General features: G+C 42.7%; 1 protein-coding gene and 1 long non-coding RNA gene across 5 annotated transcripts in view; one reads left to right on the top strand and one right to left on the bottom strand.

Moving 5' to 3' along the window:
* The window catches only part of Dnaaf9 (dynein axonemal assembly factor 9), a 140,842-nt gene that overhangs the window by 47,258 nt on the left and 73,055 nt on the right, over nt 1–20,529 (top strand). For 2 of the 3 annotated variants that reach the window (XM_034494940.2, XM_034494939.2), the window contains exons 11-16: nt 3,501–3,582; nt 4,391–4,427; nt 11,049–11,136; nt 12,237–12,313; nt 14,954–14,998; nt 15,695–15,740. In XM_034494940.2, the coding sequence (XP_034350831.1) occupies nt 3,501–3,582; nt 4,391–4,427; nt 11,049–11,136; nt 12,237–12,313; nt 14,954–14,998; nt 15,695–15,740 (375 nt within the window). The remainder of the gene's footprint in view (nt 1–3,500; nt 3,583–4,390; nt 4,428–11,048; nt 11,137–12,236; nt 12,314–14,953; nt 14,999–15,694; nt 15,741–20,529) is intronic. The other variant, XM_076929764.1, reaches the window with a different exon arrangement.
* On the bottom strand, nt 3,229–11,882 carry LOC143441427 (uncharacterized). Of its 2 annotated transcripts, XR_013108810.1 has the most exons (4): nt 11,500–11,882; nt 5,870–5,963; nt 5,630–5,758; nt 3,229–4,149 (listed from the first exon to the last, which is right to left on the bottom strand). It is a non-coding gene; the product is annotated as an uncharacterized LOC143441427 (long non-coding RNA). The 2 variants fall into 2 exon arrangements; XR_013108809.1 differs by lacking the exon at nt 3,229–4,149 and having other exon boundaries at nt 5,575–5,758.

The raw sequence follows: 20,529 nt of genomic DNA, 5'->3' as shown, positions 1-20,529 counted from the left end.
GTTTTTGTTTTGTTTTTTAAATATTTTTAAGGTTTATTTATTTATATGAGTACACTGTAGATTGTCTTCAGACACACCAGAAGAGGGCATCTGGACCCCATTACAGATGGCTGTGAGCCACCATGTGGCTGCTGGGAATTGAACTCAGGACCTCTGGAAAAGCAGTCAGTGCTCTTAACCCCTGAGCCATCTCTCCAGCCGCAGGGCCATGTTTTTATGGCTCACCTAACCTATGGTAGTTTCTCTTCCTCCTCCACCTTCTCTTCTTGGTTCTCCTCTGACCCCCAAACCTAAACCCCACCTATGTCTCTTCTGCCCAACTATTGGCTGTTGGCATCTTTATTTATCAATCAGAAATAACTTGGGGACAGGGTCACTTGGATCTGCCTGAGGTCTTGGGGACCTGCACCTAGCATTACAAAAGAGAAGCAAGACCAAACCTCAACACAGAGACATATACCAGGCTACAAGAATAGGAAGCCCATGGTACTTGAAGATCCAAAAAAATCTAAACTCAATTCAATACCTGGGCAGATTAACATCAAATCTTATGCTAAAGGCTTGCTAGTTTTCAGTCCCTGTTATTTGAGTTATTGTGTCTAGCATCAACAGAAAGTCATACCAAAAGTTGAGGGAAAAGTATTATATGAAAAGACAAATGTGTTATTTCTAAAAAGTCCGGTTTATGGTAGATGTCTGTAATCCTGTCACTTGGGAGGTTGGGACAGGAAAGTTGCAAGTTCAAGACTAGCTTGAGCAACATAGCAACAACTCTTGTCTGGCAGTGGTGGTAGTGGTAATAGAACCTTCAGAATCAGATAAGCCTTGTATTTTAAACTTCTTAAAATAGGATTTATTTTTGTTATTATTGTTATTTGCCAGGTAAGATGGAGTCTAGTGTCTTAAGAATGTTAAGCAACTGTTCTACTTTTGAGCTATTGCTCTACAACTGAACAGAGAATTTAAAATAAACAAATTAATAACTAAAGCTCTAACGCAAAAAGTAGACAACATTTAAGAATAGGTGGATAAATAAGCAGGGAATTGGAGAATCTAAGAAAGACTCAAAAGGAAATGCTAAAAATCAAAAACAATGTAACACAAATGAGAAATGTGTTTGATGGCAGACTTGACATACCAAGGAAATAATTATTGACCTTGAAGATAGAACATTTCTTAGGCTGATGAGACAAAGTCTTGTGTAGCCCAGACTGTCCTTGAAGACACTGTGTGACTCAGGATACCCTGACCCCTCCCAAGGTCATAGGCATGTCTCACCATACCAGCATTCCTTTATGGTTTTTCTTTGTTTCACTTTTTATTTACTTATTTTAGTATTTCAGTGGATGTATGTATATTCATGGGAGTAAGTTTGTCCTTCCACCTTGGGTCCTGTGGATCTACTCAAGTTGTCAGACTGATAAGCAGATACCTTTACCTGCTGATATCTCACTGGCCTCTTGTCTGCAGAGATGGTTGTGAGCCACTGTGTGTGTTCTGGGAAACAAAGCTGTGTCCTCTGGAAGAACAAGTGCCTTAACCGAGCTGTCTCTGCAGCCCACTTTTAGTTTTGGTTTTTTTTTTTTTTTAATTGTTGTTTTGTTTTATTTTGTGGATTTGTTTTGTTTTGTTTTGAGAGATGGTTTCTCTGTGTAGCCCTGGCTGTCCTGGAACTCACTCTGTAGACCAGGCTGCCCTCAAACCCAGAAATCGGCCTGCCTCTGCCTCCCAAGTGCTGGGATTAAAGTCGTGCACCACCACTGCCTGGCCCACTTTTAGTTTTTAATGGTTGCATTTTTGCATTTTGATTTTGGTGTCTTAGGAACACCTGGGAGATAATGAACATAACTTTCTTTTTTTTCCCCCGCATGTATGGATGTTTTGCATTCATGTATGTCTGTGTACCAAATGCCTTCCTGGTGCCCAGGGAGGCCATAAGAGGGTATCAGATCCCCTGGGACTGGAGTTATAGATGTTTGTGAGCTGTCATGGGGGTTCTGAGAATTGAACTCCTGTCCTCTGCAAGAACAGCCAGTGCTCTTAGTGCTAAGCCAGCTCTCCAGCCCCAGCCATTTCTATCTTGGTATAAAGAAAACTTAAAACAAGGGGCAAGAACAAAATACCTAGAGGAGGCCGGGCGGTGGTGGCGCACACCTTTAATCCCAGCACTTGGGAGGCAGAGGCAGGCCGATTTCTGAGTTCAAGGCCAGCCTGGTCTACAGAGTGAGTTCCAGGACAGCCAGGACTACACAGAGACACCCTGTCTCGAAAAACCAAATAAATAAATAAATAAATAAATAAATAATAAAACAAAACAAACCTAGAGGAGATTATTCTGTGCAGAGATGAAATTCAAGTGAAGCTATGTTTCCTGAATTTGTAGCTGTCTCTTATGTTCCACTGCTATGTGAGGCCAGGGGTTTACTGTAAACTCTCTGGGCAGGATGATAATGGCAGCCCAAACCCAAACATATTGCTTGCTTTTCCCCTATGAGTTGTAAGTGTACTAATCCCCTGGGCTCACTCTCTACTCATCAGCAAGTTCACAGTGTAGCCAAGGTTGGAAAACCAGTGAAGTGAACACAGAAGGCGGCAGGAGGGGTCAGCAGCTGAAGCCGTTTGCTGTTGGACCTGACAATCTAATTTGATTCCTGTATTCTGTTTCCTTTCTGTTGTTGTGATAAAACATTGACCAAAGCAACTTAGTGAGGGAAAGGATTTATTTGGCTCATACTTTGGCATCACAGCCCATCACTGAGGGAAGTTGGGGCAGGAACTCACGCTGGAAATTGAATTGGACTCTGTGGAAGAGCCCTACTGGCTAGTTCCCTTAGCTAGCTTCCTTGTACGGCCTGAGAGCACTCCCTACAGTGGGGTAGGCTCTCTTCCGTCTTCCCCTATAGACATGCCCACAGGACAGCCTGATCTGGGTAATCCCTCAATTAAGACTGTCTTATCAGGTGTTTTAGACTATGTCATATTGACAGTTAAAGCAAGCTAGAACTGCCCCCCCCCCCCCCCAAACTCACATAGTAGAAGGAGAGAACCAACTCCCAAAAGTTGTTTTCGGAATTCCACATGTACACTATAATATACCTGTTTGTACCCCTCACACAAATAAATAAAGCCAAAATTAAAAACAAATAATTAAATTTAAACAAATAAATATTATTTTTAAATCAAATTAAGTCATCTTTGTCTAGAAAAAGTAAATAAGATTCAGTTAAATAAACTTCATTCCATTAACTGCTTTTTATTTCTTCAGCATTACTTGTCTAAGTATGCTCCTTTTTAAAAGTTTGATTATTGTGTGTATGTTCATGAAGTGGGGGATGCATGCACCATGGCAGATGGATAGAGGTCTAAGGACAGTCTGGTGAAGTCTGTTCCTTCCTTCATCTTTCCATGGATCTGGAGAATGAATTTAGATGGGCAAGCCTGTGAGCCAGCTCATCAGCTCCTAGTGTACTCATTTGTCTTCCCCTCCCCACAACCTTCAGGTCGCTCAGTGTGTCTCACCGAAGGGGCCTCTGGCGTGTTCAAGAACATACTTTTTTGGAGCTGGTCATGTTCCTTATTTGGGTAAGTCTCTGTAAATAGTTATCTTATCAGCTCTTACCTAATAGTTTTTCCTATGAAGGAGAAGTTAACATACAATTTACTATTTTATGCAAAATTCCATCTTGTGGGCATTGACTCCTTTCCTGATTGCAGCTATAGAGTCAACTTGTCTAACTCATTCCTCAGAATGCATTTCAGGAGAAAAACCTTTAGTTCAACCTATAGTTTGAAGTCTAGCTGTGTTTATCCCCTGTGCTCAGTGTCAGAAGAAAGGCCAAGATTAATGCTACAGTTTGAGATAGCAAGGGATGTGAGCTCCGTTGGAACATGACTGGGCTCCTGCCTAATTGCTTTGTGTGAAGAGGGAGAGTAGGCTGTGCTAGGACTCTGCATGGCTGAGGACTTGCAACAGTGAACTTCAGGAAGGCTAGGCTGAGTAGGGGCACCCTGCTTGCTGGGGTACTCTGAAGCTGAAGCTTCAGATATCCAAAGAGACATGGGGGGAAACTTTCAAATTGAATGTGGCTCTCAGCATTGCTTCTCAGAGGTCAGAACATCAGAGGCCATTAATATAGAAGTCAGGAAACTCTGAAAAGAAAGATTAGTTAGGTCAGATAATTAAGAAAATTAAAAAACAGAACTCAAACAACATTAACTTATAAAAAAAATAAGTAAAAACATTCAAGAGCCTAAGATTCTGTGAAATGAATTGAAAAAGATCCAGGGGGTAAATGAAAGTCCAAGAAATTCTGGGAAAAGGCAAGTACTGATTGCCATCTGTGCGTGCGTGCGTTGTGTTTAACTCAAACCAAAACGTTTCCCTTCACAGGTGTTGATGAGAAGCTGCCCAGGACAACTGAGCAAATGTAAGTCCTTGTGCAGATTTGCTTCCTCTTCTCAAAGCTGAGTTTCTCTCTGAGGCCCTCCTGCTTCCCCTTGCGTCAGCACTGCTGCTTACAAGGCGTATACTGCTGTATATGGCCCAGCCAGTCCCAGAACTGCTCCGTCTGGAGCCTAGGCCAGAGGGCTTTGCCAGCTTTGCCATCTGCTCCTCCCTCTGGAATGCCTTCTGGTCTGCCTATGTGTATGCCCATACATTTGTATGACATAACTTCCCTTCTTGTATTTCACACACAGTGAAAAAAAAAATGTAATTGAGGATTTTTTCCAAAACCAAAACCTTCTGTAATTTCTTGGGGAAAATCTGATATCTCATGTGGTCTGCAGAACTTTCTCTGGACTTGACATTCAAGCTTATGCACCAGAGCTGTGCTCAGTCTCAGCCATATGCTTTAGAGAGGTTCTGCTTAGTACTGACTTTCCTCCCTTTACATAAAGGAGGAATACATAGACCAGAAATAGATGCTTGAAGCTCTAAAAGTATGCTCTTCATCCGAGTCCCCAGCATAGCTGAGTTTCAGACCACTTCTTTGCAAAGGCCAGCACAGATTGGCCACAAATAAATGTCTATAGATCACAGCAAACTCCTGGGCATGAGGTAATGTGGCTGCAGCATTCCTGTTGAACATCAGGGCTGCTTTGGCTAGGTATTAGTGTCATCACCTTCTCATGCAGGCTGCGTACTCTACAAAATGACAACTTCCTTTTCCTATTGGAGAGGAGTGAGAATCAGTTAAGGCTGTACAAGTAGTGCAAGCTCCTATGAGAATCTCCAAACAATCTCAGGGACCATGGATTTTATAGTAAAGCTTCTGTGACACAAGGCTACATCTGCTTACTGCACATGACAGCCTGCTTACTGCATGTAACAGTCTGCTTTTTTCCCCTTGAGACAGGGTTATATTACTTTCCTTGTCATCGTGGTAAAGTACCCCCCCCAAAAAAAAAAAAACTTAAAAAGGGAGGGAGCAGCAAGATGGCTCAGCAGGTGAAAGCACTCGTGGCGCGCCTGGCAACCTGGACTCATTCTCTGATCTCCACATGCACATGGTGCACTGTGTGTGACACTGTTTCTGGGGAGGCATAAACAGACACCTCACTTTACCACAAATGTTGAGCTTGGTAAACCAGTGAGTTTATTGGGGGTACTTCTAGAAGTGTGGATGACCTCAAAGGCAGCTCCAACTGTGGCACTGGCCTCCCCCTCCAGCTTGGGTGATAAAGTTCCTTTGCATAGCTTGCAGGCAGCTCAACAGACTGAAGAGGCTCCTCGGCAGCCTTTACTGCTCACATAGTCCTGGAAAGAGGGAGGGACCTTGTGAAGTTGTTCAGTTTTAGGGACTTCTGAGACTTAGCAAGTTGTTTACTTTCCAAGTCTTAACTTTTCTTAACATTTCCTGAGTCTTACCCAGACTTGGGAGGCAGATGCAGATCTCTGAGTTCAAAACCTGGTCTATACACTGAATTCTAGGACAGCCAGGGTTACACAGAGAAACCCTGTCCTGAAAAACAAAACAAAATTAATTAATTAATTAAAATAAAAAGATAGAATTTCCTGAGTTTTAATAAGCTTTCCCTCCAAGATGGAATGTTTCATCTGGGAGGAAATTGCCACATGATAGAGGCAGAGACAGGAGAATTGCCTGGAATCCATGGGCTAATTAGCATAGAGTCCACAGAGCAGCAGGAACAGCCAGAAAGACCCTGCTTCAGCAAGGTGATAGGAAAGAAGTTGTCCTCTAGACTGTGCTATGGCACAAGCGTACTGCTCACCCCATAACACACATACCATATGTATACATATAGTAATAATAATGATAAGTAAACCTGATCAGTTCAGGTATACAGTCTGTTATGGTAGAGAATTCATGGCAGGAAGAACATGAAGTGGCTGATCTTGTTGCAGCCACAGTCAGGAAGCAAGGAAAGATGACTGCCTGTATGTGTAGGAGCTAATGTTCACATTTAGCTGAGTTGACACAGCTAATCTAATCTAGATAATCTCTTACAGACATGCCCAAAGCTTCCTCCTAAGTGATTCTAGATCTGTTAAGTTGATAATAGTAATCATTACAAGGGTCTTATTGTACAACTCAGGCTGGTGTGGAACTTGCTGAGATCTCTTCTGCGTGTACCTCCTTGGTGTTAGAATTACAGGTGTGAGCCACTGTGCCTAGCTTAATCTGTCTTTTATTGGTGGGCAAGAGAGTCAGGTGTGGCAACTCATACCAGGAATCTTAGCACTGAGGAGGACAAAATAGGTAAATTGCCACAAGTTCCAGGCTAGTCTGATCTACAAAGTGAATCCCTGTCTGGGAAAATAATAATACAAATTATATAATCAGTACTGAAAATATGAAAGTAAAGAAAGGAAAATATATCATAATTCTCTCTGGCATTATCTCTAATATTTTATTATATACAGTATATCTTTCTGTGCAGCTAAAATAGGTTATATTTTGGGAGGCTGGAAAGACAGCTCAGTGGTTAACAGAACATATTGCTCTTATGGAGGACCAGAGTTAAATTCCCAGCACCAATGTCAGGCAGCTCACTGAAGTGATCTACTAGAGACAGTTATTGACAACCACGATAATTAAACCAATAAAAAGGATATGAGTTCTTTTATTAGCTAGTGATCAAGAACTGTTCATGCCTCAGAGTCTCTTGGGGCTGAGTGAACCTCAGCGGGGTATAGAGTTTTTAAAGACATAATCCACAATTACATCAGTGGATTATTACAGTGGTTACTACAGTGTTTGAGGGGGATCAGAGCAAAATCTTTCTGCAGAGCTTAGCAGTATTTTCCAGAATCTGCATGACAGTCATTTCTGACTTATACACATTTCTATTAGTTACTTTAGTTTATGTACAAATGTCAGTTACTCTGGTTAATACTTCTGGACCATGGTCAGGGATACAGGCAGTCTCAAAAGCATTGCCAAGGCAAATGTGGCTGTTAAGATGGAAGACTGAGGTGTGTCTAGGCAGACATAAAATAGTCAGGACAAGACATCACCACATTAGCTATTTCATCACAGCTTCTGGTAGCTCTGGGTCTGGGAGCTCTGATGCCTTCTTCTGGCCCCTGGGGAACCTACACACGTAATTCAGATTTGGAAGGTAGAGGATTGTGGTTTTAGATTATGTCGCTTTAATCACAATGTACATATTAGGTTTTCTTTTTTTATGCATTTCTTTCACTTTAATAACAAGTTGACTTTTCTTTTTTTTTTTTTCCATTTCTATGCCCTCTCTCTGCTTAGCCACTGCCTAGGATCCTCGTTCTGGACCATTTGAAATTTGCCTACACCAAATCCATTTGTGCCTTACATCAGGAATTAATATTAAGGTGTACTTAAGCCAATGTCAGATATTCCAGATCATAGGTAGTGTGGACCTGTGACAGTAACACAAGAGGCCATTAAGTGGCTTAGTAACCAAGTATTGGTTTATGTACTGAGCTGTTGTCTAAAGTTCTGTATAGGGCAGGCCAAGTAAAGTAGGGCTAGCTAATATTAGATTAGGTGATAGATGAATGGAGGTAATATAGAGGGGAGGGGTACCTAGCCAGTGTTGGATTGAGTGATATTTGAACCAAGACACAGGTTGGGGGGAATCTTTGTATATCGTGAAGTTTAGGCTTTATGAAACTTCACCCCATCCAGTGATGTGGCACACATACATATCTCCATTTTTGTGTTAAGGAGGCAGTCAGGAGCCAGAGTTCAAGGTCATTCTTGGCTACATAACAACTTCAGGGTTGGCTTAGGCCTCACAAGCCCCTGCCTCAAATGCAAAACAGTCAAAACAATAACAACAAAAAACATAAACCATTCACTAAGTGACATGGTGTGGGGAAATCTCACACCCAGATTTAGTCTTACCCAGAAGTTAACAAATTCATGCTTAGTGTACCTCCCAGGCCTCTTTCCATCACCATGCCCTCTGCTGTGGCCTGCCTCACAACCAGGAACTTTGCCTTTTTTTTCTCATTTTAATTGTGTGTGTATACACACACATGGGTTTAGTGCTCAAGGAAACCAGACGAGTGTGTTGGATGCCTTGGTGGTTGTGAGCTGCTGGTGTAAGCGCTGGGAATCCAGTACAGGTGGGGCTACAACTGTTCATAGCCACTCAGCAGTCTCTCTAGGATGAAATGTGGTGTCCATGCTGCTGTCAACTCCTGTCCTCCTGCCTCTCTCTTGAGCATATCCTACAGGCTCTCACTATGTAGACCAGGCTGGTCTCAAACTCACAAAGATCTGCTTGTCTCTGCCTCCTAGTACTGGGATTAATGGCATGCACCACCATGCCTGGCTTGTCATTTTGTTATTTGAGATTCTTTGTTCTGTTTTATTCTTCACTATGACCTATAAGATGAGGGTGTGCAACAGAAGGTAGGAAGGAACTGAAGGAGTTTGACACAGAGGAGAGGCACCAAGCTGAGAGTGAAGTTCAAGTTTGCTGAGAGTTTCTGTGACCTTAGACAACATATTCTACTTTCAGAGATATTGCTTGCTGGGTTAGCCCAGATGTCAAACTTTTATCACCCTTTACTCATTGGAAGAGTCTCACAGATTTCAATCCATGTGTTCCTTGTGAAGTCTTATCAATTCCTTTCTAAGAAATCCTCTTGCCTTTCAGTGTGTCTGGTAGATAAGCCCCTTTTCTCTATAATTGTCCTGAGAAGAGCCTGGGCATCCTTAATCATGCAAGGTACTTGGACGGGGCTTGTCTTTTAATTGAACTCAACCTTTCTTTTGCCGACCACCTGAGATTCCTACCCTGAGTTCTTAGTTGCAGCAAACCTTTAGCATGTCTACTGAGGAGAGGACATAAAAAGAGTATGGTAATGTTTGTGGACCGCCTTCTGGCTGTGTCAGTTCATAGGCTCCTGATGTCTGGGTCGTCACTCCTGCTCACAGAGGCCCAGGAAGGCCACTGATTTTATGATTTTATTGTTTACTCACAAATAGGGAAAGTTTTTGTTTTTTTTGTTTTTTTTTTTTTTTTTTACAGATGAGCTAACTAGTTTCATGGTTTTATTTTGCTCCACTTTTAAGACTTACTTTTTATTATTTTTAATGTCTTTATTATTTAGATGTGTTTGTGTATCTTTATGGGTATATATGTACACATGAATACTGGTGCCCGAGGAGGCCAGGCATGTCAGGTCCCCTGGAGCTGGAGTTACAGTGGTTGTGAGCCATCTGCATGAGTGTGGAGATCAAACACAGTATGTGCTTTAATTCCTGAGCCACCTGCCCGGCCCATCATTGTCACCGTTGTTCTTGAAAAGATATATTGGACATAGTGAAGCATGCTTGTAATCCCAGCACTGGAGGCAGAGACTGGTGGATCTCTGTGAGTTCAAGGCCAACCTGGTCTATATAGTGAGTTCCTGACCACATGGTGAGGTACAGCACTGTCTAAAACTACAAAATACAAAAACAAAAAACTAGAGTACAGCAAATAAACACATGACTTTTTAAAAGTTGAAAGTTTCTTTTTTTGCTTGTTTTTTTTGTTTTGTTTTGTTTTTTCTTTTTTCTTTTTTTTTTGAGACAGAGTTCTCTGTGTAGCCCTGGCTGTCCTGGAACTCACTCTGTAGACCAGGCTGCCCTCAAACTCAGAAATCCACCTGCCTCTGTCTCCCAAGTGCTAGGATTAAAGGCGTGCACCACCACTGCCCGGCCTAATAATCCTTTTTATTTCCTCAAGAAAAAAATTAAAAACTCTGAGTATATATGAATAGAAGTAGATGTATAGATTATATAACACATTAAATAACAAATTAATAGCCCGGAAGCTGGGCATTGTAGCACACCTGTGCTCAGTACATAGCACTTAGGATATGGGGTCAGGAAGATCTTTCATGTTGGAAGCTAGCCTGGCATGGGCTGTGTTGTGAACTCTGTGCCAATCAGGGGTTTGTAATAAGACCCTGACAAAATGACAACAAAACCTGGGTCTAGAGACATGGTTCATCAATTAAGAGCACTGGCTGCTCTTCTAGAGGACCAGGGTTTGATTCCCAGCAACCACAGTTTAAAGAGCTATGAGATAAAGTTGGCGTTTTCTTTTGACAGCGGGTTTAGACTTCTGTTTTTCAATTAGTCCCACTTTGGCACATTTCTTGGCATATTTAAATGTCTGTTTCTTGGGAGGCAGACATGGTGCTTAATGCCTATAATACCAGCAGTTTGGGAGGCAAGAAAATAGTTTGAGGCCAGGCTGCCTTACATACAAGACTCCATCTTTTTAAACATCATTATAGACCACCATTTATGGGTATAGAACTTTTTTTTAAAAATATTAGTTTTTAAATTTATGTGAATGGGTGTTTTGTCTGCTTGTATGCTGTGTACCATGTGTATTCAGTGCCTTTGGAGGACAGAAAAGGACATTTCATTGCCTGGAACTGGAGTAACAGACAATTGTGAGCTGCTGTGAGGGTGCTGAGAATTGAACCCTGATCTTCTTGGAAGAAAAGCCAGTGCTCTTAACCATCTCCACTGCCCCAGGCATACAGCTTTTACAAGACTATGTGCTACTATATTAACCATTATTTTTTGTTTTTAAAGTAGGCTCTTATCCCAGATATATGCTGCTGTTATTGAGGCTGTTTTGGCTGGCATTGCATGTTATGCTAAAACTTGCAGTCTGGCAAAGGTAATTTAAGCACCATATTTCTGTTTTGGTAGTCATCATTTTAATGTAAATCATCCTAACCAGTTTGTTCTTTGGATGCCTTGCAGTACTCACTTCTGTGTGACTTAGGGCCTTGGCAGCCAAGGCTGTAGCACTTGAACTGCTGCTGCCTGTGGCCATGCTGCTGCTATTTTATGAGCCTTTATAAATACCTGATTGTGTTAAAGGATAGTCATTGTTTTATTAATAATTTAGACAAGTTAAAGAAAAGCAGATTATCCCATTGAATTTTAATGAAGCTATTAAAGCTTATTTTGAGCTACATAGTTGGTTTCCTGTAATTCAGTGTTTAAAACTCAATACAGGTTGGACAATCCGACTTACCTTTCCTAGGCCAGCATCCTTGTGTATACTTGCTCTCTGACCATTTCTTCTTGCTGTTCTGCGGTTAACCTGCCCTGCTGAGTTGGATTCCTCAATCTGACCCAGTAAGATGAGAAGAGACGGCTTGATGCCTTCCAAAACCAGTAGGACTTTTCCTGAAGGAAGCCAGTTGGCAGTGGAAAGGTTGTGTATGATGTAGATATCAGCGAGACTGTAGCTGTAGTCACCAGCTCCTTGGCATCCCCTCCTGTTGAGCGCGATTCCTTGTAAGATGTGGAATTTCTCAGATCCTTTAGTGCTGCATAGTAGAAAGCTCTGCAAAGCCATTAGATGCCCTTCAACTTCAGTTCTCATTGTCTTCCCCTAACTGATCTTCTGTAGGCTGAGTTACTTGAATATCCTCAATGTCAACAGAAACTGCGGGCATTGGTCCCTCCCCAGAGCCAGGGGAAGGGAGGAGGAAGCACATTTCTAGTGCTTGCACTCCAGCTACCTAACCAGCTGCTTCCGTCTCTCCAGCAGATCAGATGCCAGTGCCCCTGCCTAAGTACGTTTCCTGTGACTCAGCATAACCTGTTCCCCATAACCTGATGCTTTCACTTTAATCTTTTGAGGTATACAAAGTAGTCACATAGAAGGGAAGGGCACTGGCCAACTATAGAAGGGCCTTTCCTATCAGAGATATGTAAACTTTCGCTGCTTGAAAGGTAATGTTTGTTTTGTTGCTGCTTTTACAGGCCAAGGAGGTAGCAGAGCAAACTCTGGAGTCTGGGTTAGTGTTCACTGAGTTGGTTCCATTCAAAGCAGATCTACGGTAAGCAATAGCTGGTATTTTTTATGAGAATTTATTTTTTAAAAATTAAGATCCCCCTGTTCCTTATAACTTAGATTCCACCTCTCATTTTGAGAAATGTTCAAGTCAAGTAGTAGGACATATGAAAGAGAACCACTTGTGATCAGTATGGAGAAACTATATCAGGAAAACGCATGTCTGTTTTGAAACTAGAATGTGAGGCAGATTCATACTGGAACTGTGGGAGCCTGCCGGGCCTGGTGCCAAACCTAAGGAGGAGAAGCAGGGGAACCGGAAAGGCAGAGTTGCAAGCGGCAGGAGACCACTAATAAAAGAGAGCTTACTTATTCAGTTCTGCTCCTTCCTGTCAGCAGGAAGCCTAGTGTCTTGAAGTCCTTCAGTCACATCCCCAGAATGTCCTGTTACAGCTCTGTGCTGGCGCTGGCCTTAGCTACATTTTCATGAGCTCAGTCCACTCTACCCTCAGCCCCACAAGAGGACCGTTTGTGTACAGTTTTATGCAAAGGTCATGAAATACCAGCACTGGAAATTTACTTAAGAATACTTAAAGCTAGGCTTGGTGGCACATACCTCTAATGCCAGCACTCCAGAGACAGAGACAGCTGGAACTCTGCCTGAGTTAGAGGCCAGTCTGATCCACATGGTGAGCTCTAGGACAGTTAGAGCTACGTAGTAGAGCACCTTATCTTTTAAAAAAGATACCTGGGAGCCGGGTGGTGGTGGCGCACGCCTTTAATCCCAGCACCTGGGAGGCAGGGAGGCAGAGGCAGGTGGATTTCTGAGTTCGAGCCAGCCTGGTCTACAGAGTGAGTTCCAGGACAGCCAGGGCTACACAGAGGAACCCTGTCTCGAAAAACCAAAAAAAAAAAAAAAAAAAAAAAAAAAAACCCAAAACAAAGATACCTGCCTGGTATGTGCTCTGCCATACTGCCTGTTACTGCATGTCCCATGATGTTTACATTTGTGATCCTGAGTAGTGAGAAAGGAGCATTTGATAGATAGTTTAGTTGGCTGACATGACAAGAGGGATTCTGTTGTTCACAGCTCCATGGGTGCAAGGCAGAGCCCGAACTCTATGATGCAAGACTTTCATCTTACTGCATGTCTCCCTTTTGAAAAGGGAGAACTGAAGGAAGCCCCTTCTCCTCCTGTGCTGCCTGCGCTGTGCTGTGCACCATCTGTTGTTAGATGAGAACCTTAGTTGAGAATGTGCTTTCACTTCCTAGCTGTGCTGATTTAAGCACAATAGAGGACACGTGTGTTTCTGGAGCGCTGGCTCAGTAGAGTGATTGGACAGGTAGATATTAGTCGATGTGGTAGTGAGTCCTTCTCTATTACCATCCAGGCTGATCCAGCCATTCTGGTCTTCCTTTTATTCCAGCTCTTGCCCATGCCACCTGTAAAGGTTCTTGGGTCTGAATGAACCATCCTAGCTGGAGGAAGGCAGGAGGAGAAAACCTCCCAGACTAGTTAGTGTTCAGACTGAAATCATAATGGCTTCCTCCATCAGGGCTGCCTCACCGAGGTCCCAAAGTATATCACATACACATATCTTCTTCTAGAAAGGGAAGGAGAACGGAACAATTAATAGACATAGGAAGCTCATGTGTTACTGACTCGTTCTTGCTGAGACATGAAATTAGGCTTATATAAACACACGCAATTTAAGGTCTTCCTTGGGCTGGCAAGATGGTTTACCGGGTAAGGACACTCACTGCCAACTCTGTTGGCCTGAATTTAATTCCCAGAACCCACATGAAGGAGAGAACTAACTTCTGCAAGTTGTCCTCTGACCTCCACATGTGCATGGTGGTATGCTCACCACTACACACACTAAATGTTTAAACACACACACACACACACACACACACACAACTTTTTGAGAAAGAATAAGCCAGGGCTGACCATACTTGCACATGGTTTGAGGCCAGCTTGATCTACAGAGCAAGTTCTAGGCCAGACAAGGCTACACAGTGAGACTGTCTAGAAAGACCCTTGTCTCCCAGAGGAAAAGCAGGAAAGCTCTTCTTCAGCCGTAGCTTGACCCTGCTGTGGCTCCATAGCAGTTGACTTTGAACAGCAGAAGCACCTTCTGCTTGGGTACAGAGAAGGGCTGGCAAGTTGACCCAGAGGTACTGAAAAGGAGGAGGATCAGAGCAGTCTGTAGACACTGAGGAGCAGGAGGCCCTGGGCCAGGAGAGGGCCATTCCCAGTCAGGCTGCACTGGGTATTGTGTCTGCTCACAGCCTAGAGTTGAGGCAGTCTTGAGAAGCAGCACAGATGCAGGGCCGTGGATGGAATATATCCTGGCTTCATACCTAGTAATGTCCTGGGACCTTGAGAAAGGATAACACTCTAGCTGTTGTGGGTGCCTTTGATCCCAGCATTCAGGAGGCAGAGGCAGGTGGATCTCTATGAAGTGAGGCCAGCCTGGTTTACAGAGTGAGTTGTAGGACAGCCAAAGCTGCAGAGTAAGACCCAGCCTCAAAATAGAAACAACTACAAAGGGCATGACATTCACTTGATTGAGCGGCTTTGATAGTCTGGGGAAGATACAGGGAAAGCAAATATTTCTAAGGATTCTAACCCAGTCCTGAACAAAAGACTTGACTTCTGGTTTGTTTCCTTTCTGCTCTACAGCTCCAAAGTGGCTTTTCATATACATGCCGTGAATAACCAGGGAAGGTAGGTACAGTTATGGTGATTCCTTCATGGGAAAATGTGAGGACACAAAGAGAAGAAGCTGTCCAACTGTGGTACATGTCTGGAATCTCAACATTCAGGAGGCAGAGGCAGGAGGACCCAGAATTTGAGACCTGAGTGTCAGTGAGATGACTCAGGAAGTGGCAAGAAGAGCAGAAGTTCATGGTCATCCTCTGATGCCCAGAAAGTTCACAGCCTTCCTTGGATATATAAGGCTGTAATTGAGAGAGAGGGGAAAGACAGAGGGAAGGGTAGGGGGTAAGAAAAAGAGAGACAGGCAGGCAGGCAGAGACAGAGACAACCCTTTTAGCTGCTACCATTATTGATGTCAGCACATTCCACTTGGGGAGAGGTGCTATTCTGTACTTGGACCTAGGCGTGGCTGAATTCCTGTACCCAATTTTTATCCCTTGGGAAGATGGGAGACTGGGGTCATGCACTAACATTACTTTTTCCAGTGCTAATTCTACACACATGTAACCCAATGCTTGTTGTTTTGTTCTTTGTTGAGACAGGGGTCTCAGATAGCCCAGGATGGCCTTAAACTTCTGTGTTCCTGCCTCTACTCCTCAACTGCATAGTGAGTTTGAGGCCAACCTGGGTTACATGAGATCCTGTTTTAAAACAAGGAGAAACCATAATCCTTTATTATATTTCTCTCCTGTCTCTTTCTTCTAGAATTGTGCCTCTGAATAGTGAAGATAGCTTATCCTTTGTGAAAACGGTAAGTGGTTAGCAGAACTGTTACAGTGTTGGTGCTGGAGCCAAACTCAGGCTTTCTGAAAGAGCAACACATGTCCTAACTGCCGAGCCACCTCTCCAGCCCCTCAAGAGCTCCTTTTTATTATAAGATCTGCAGTTGTTGACTTAAAAGGAACCAGGGGGAAATTAGACAAACAGCAATCTACAGACGCCTGTGTATCCTGTGAAATTAGGTAGTCAGAGCAGAGTTTTCCAGATTTTCTGCTGGGACCATGGAATGATTTTAAAATAAACTGAGCCAGGCATGGCATGCTTTTAATCTCAGCACTTGAGAGGCAGAGGCAGGTATATCTTTTTGAGTTTGAGGCTAGTCTTGTTTACATAGTTCCACACCGTCTAGGACTACATAGTGAAACCCTGCCTTAGGGTAAACATATTGGACAAGGTTTGAGAAAGTCAGAATTTATAGTCTATTTTTAGCCACAAGCCAAGGGCTCCATTTATTCCAGAGCAACCCTGATGTAAAGAGTGTTGGCAAACAGAACATGAAAAAATGGCCAGTTACAACCAAGATTCTGGTTGTAGTATACATGTCTACTTTCTTAATTCCAAAAGGCTTTGGTCATGGGCAACTGAGTGGAGTAGGTGTGGATGACTTGGTACAAATGTATCCTCTCTTCCCCCCGAAAGAATAATAATAATAAAGGTACCCCCATTCCTAGTAGAAAAGCATCTCAGAGCTCTTAACACTGCAAGAATAGTTTGTAAGGTTGTGAGTAATGAACATTTTACACTCTATATTGTCCCTTTGAAGAAGTCTAAATTAGCCTCACGGTGATAGCGCACACCTTTAATCCCAGCACTTGGGAGGCAGAGGCAGGTGGATCTCTGAGTTTGAGGCTAGCCTGGTCTACATAGTGATTTCAGGCTAGCCAGGGATACATAGTGAGACCGTATCGTTAAAAAAAAAAAATTATTTGAGATACTGGAGATGGTTTATTTTTTATTTCTATATCTTAGATTTGTTTTTATTTTATATATATGGGTGTTTTGCTTGACATGTATCTGTACACCACATGTATGCAGTACCTACTGAAGCCAGAAAGGGTGTTTAGCCTCTGGGATTAGAGTTTCAGATGGTGTGAGCAGCCATGTGGATGCTGGGAATCAAACTCAGGTACTTCTGTGCCACTACTCTTAACTGCCAAGCCATCTGTCCAGCCTCAGATATTTCCCTGCTGACCTCTAACCCCTTTTAGATTTTTGTGAATCACTTTTTAGGGTGCTTTGGACAATAATAAGTGATTTGTAACAAGTTAGATTTATGGGGTTTTTTTTGTTATTAATTCATTCAAAGCCATAGAATTATAGAGGCAGCTACTTGGGAGGCTGAGGTAGAGGATTCCTTGAGTCTCTAAGTTAAAGCCAGCCTGGGTAGCATACTGCACCATACTGCATACATGCACCAAACCCTGAATTTGATCCCCAACACAATCTGAACTGGGCACACAAGTCCATGCCTAGGATCCCAGCACTTAGCAGGTAGAATCAAAAAGAGAGACCAAGAATTCAGAAGTCCCTTTTAAGAGGGAATATACAGAGGGCAGAGGAGGACATTGCATGTCCTGCTGTACTGCTCTTTACTTCATTACAAATATATATATATATATATATATATATATATATATATATATATATATTATATATATATATAATTAGTACACCGTTACTCTCTTCAGACACACCAGAAGAGGGCATCAGATCCCATTACAGATGGTTTTAAGCCACCATGTGGTTGCTGGGGATTGAACTCAGGACCTCTGTTAGAGCAGTCAGTGCTCTTAACTGCTGAGCCATCTCTCTAGCCCTACTTCATTCTTTGAGACAGGATCTCAGAAGCCTGGATCTAGGCTGGTGGTCAGCAAGCCCAGCTCTCCTCGTCTCTGCCCACCCCCAACACTTGCCCAGCTTTTTATGTGGGTGCTGGAAATTTGAACACAGATCCTTGTGCTTGCAGAGTGTTCGTTAATTTTTGACAGCTTGATACAAACTGAGATTCTGGGAAGAGGGACCTTCAATTGAAGAATTGCTTCCACCAGACTGGTTTGTGGACATGTCTGTGGGACATTGCTAACCGATGGTGGAGGAGAGCCTAGCCCTCTGGGTGGTGTCACCCTTAGGCAGGTGGTCCTGGATTGTATAAGAAAGATAGCTGAGCAAGTCAGAAAGGTAAGCCAGTAAGCACCGAATCTCTGTGTTCCTGATGGTGGACTGTAACCTGTAAGCCAAGTAAGCACTTCCTCCCCAAGGTGCTTTTGGTCATGGTGTTTTTCATAACAGAAACTAAACTAGAACACACAGCCATTGCTCTATCCTAGTTTTATCTAGTTCTGAAAAATGGCATTGTAATTTTTTCCCTGATACTGGAGGCTGACCCCAAGGCCTTGTGCTTGCTAATCCACTGAGTTAAGTCTGTCGTGGCTTTAATCGTGAGTGTTTGAATTCGTAGATTGATTTTGGCAGTGTTGTGTGCAGAGCTCGTCCCATCTGGTCAGCTGTTGTCATCAGTTTATTTTCAGTATCTTACTGTATTTCTTGTAGCGGCCTTTCATCTAGTTAGGTTTTTCAAAAGCTATTAATTTATGAATGGGTTACTTCCCAGTTTTCTTCCCAGCAGATGCACACATGTGCGTGCATGTGTGCACATGCATGCACACACTAATTGTCTGATTGTGTATCCTGCCACTTCACTGAACATGTTTACCAGATCTAAAAGTTTTCTGGTAGAGTACTTGGGGACTTTAAATATAGAGTCATGCCTTTAATCCACCACATGGGAAGCAGAGGCTGTCCATTCCCAGTTTCTTCATGAGTTTTATTAAGGCATGCTGAACTATGTCAAATGTCTTTTCAGCATCTGTACTATGTCAAATGTCTTTTCAGCATCTGTTGAGATGATTGTGTGATTTCTGTCTTTAGGTTTGTTACTATTGTATATTTCATTTGTTGACTTGTGTATGTTAAACTAACCTTGCATCCCTGCTATGAAACTGGTTTGGTAGTGATATATGATCTTAATTTCTTCCAAAATTCTGTTTGCAAGTATTTTGTTGAGAATTTTTATATCTGAGCTTATCAGGAAATTGGTGTATGATTTCCTGGTTTTGGCTGTGTCTTTGTCCAGTTTCAGTATCAGGATAATAATATAATGGCTCTGTAGAATGGATTAGTGTTCCCCCTGCCCCTTGGTAATTTGTGAAACAGAGAAATGTTGGTATCCAGCAAGCCCTCTGGATCTGCATGTCTCTACCATCAGTGCTGGGTTTATATGCAGCCCTAATACCTGGCCTTTATGTGCGTGTTGGGGATGGATCCAAACTGAGGTTCTTACATTTGGACAGCATGTGCTTTATCTACTGACCCATTTCTGAGCACTGTTTGTTTATTTGTTTATGTGAGTGTTCCTGATGAGTTGTCTTCACCCTAGTTTTATGACCAGAGAGAAGCCAACTACAGTAGCACCTGTGATAGCGTGATAGTATTTCCAGTATGGGTATAAGAGATGATACTGTTATATCCCATATAAGGTTCGGAGACAGGGATACTAGGGTAATGGGCAAAGAAAATGGAACACACATACTGGGCTAAATGTATCAGTATTTAAGTAGTGAAGTAAAGGAGGAATGGGGAAGAAGGAAGGAAAGATAAAATGCAAAGGGAAATATGTGTTTAAAGAGTCAGCAAATGAAAGCACAGCTGGGGAAATGGTGGCTCAGAGCTTAAGAGTGCTCACTTGCTCAGCAAGCATGAGGTCCTGAATCGGAATTCCCAACACCTATGTAAAAAGCCAGGCATGGCTACATGTACCTGAAGCTCCAGCATTGGAATAATGAAGGCTGCTGAATCTCAAGTGTGCTCTGGCTAGCCACCCTAACAAAAAAAGGCAAGTGACAACTTTAGTGAGTATCTTCATTAGGGTTCCTGTCACTGTAGTAAAACACTGTAGCCAGTTCTACTTATAGAAGGTAGAGTTTGGGCGATAAGAGTCCATCAGCATCATGGAGAGGAGCATGGAAGCAAGGCAGGCAGACATAGCACTGGAAGAGCAACTAAGAGCTTATATCTCAGTTCACATACAGGAAGCAGAGAGATCTAACTGGAGATGGTACAAGTCTGTTGAAACCTCAGAGTCTACCCCAAAGATGTACTTCTCCAACAGGGACACATCTCCTAATCTTCCCAAATACCACCAACCAGGGACCAAGTATTCAAATATCCAAGATTGTGAGCATCACTCAAACCACCACATTTCACTGCCTGGTTCCCATAGTCTCATAACTATACTGTAATGCAAATTTAGTTCAGCCTCATTGTCTTTCAGTCTTAAGACTTAAAAGGTCCAGTCTCACCGGGTAGTGGTGTCGCATGCCTTTAGTCCCAGTATTTAGGAGGCAGAAGAGGTGGATTTCTGAGTTCAAGGCCAGCCTGGTCTCAGAGTGAGTTCCAGGACAGCCAGGGCTACACAGAGAAACCCTGTCTCAAAAAACAAACAAACAAAAAAAGGTCTAGTCTCTTTTGAGACTCAAGGCAATCTCTTAATTGTAATCTCTATAAAATTAAAAAACAAATTACATACTTCTAACATAAAATGGCACAGAATATTACTATTCCAAAGGGAGGAATCGGGGCATAGTGAAGACATACTGGACCAAAGCTCTTGCAAAATATTAAATATGAAATATTAAAAAGAACAGCAAGTTCCCATGCTATGCCCAGCACTGGCAGGCCACATGGCACCAGCAGAGTGTTCT

Source organism: Arvicanthis niloticus, chromosome 2, assembly GCF_011762505.2.
Source record: "Arvicanthis niloticus isolate mArvNil1 chromosome 2, mArvNil1.pat.X, whole genome shotgun sequence".
NCBI classification, from domain to species: Eukaryota; Metazoa; Chordata; class Mammalia; order Rodentia; family Muridae; genus Arvicanthis; species Arvicanthis niloticus.
This window is presented reverse-complemented; position numbering and strand designations above follow the sequence as displayed.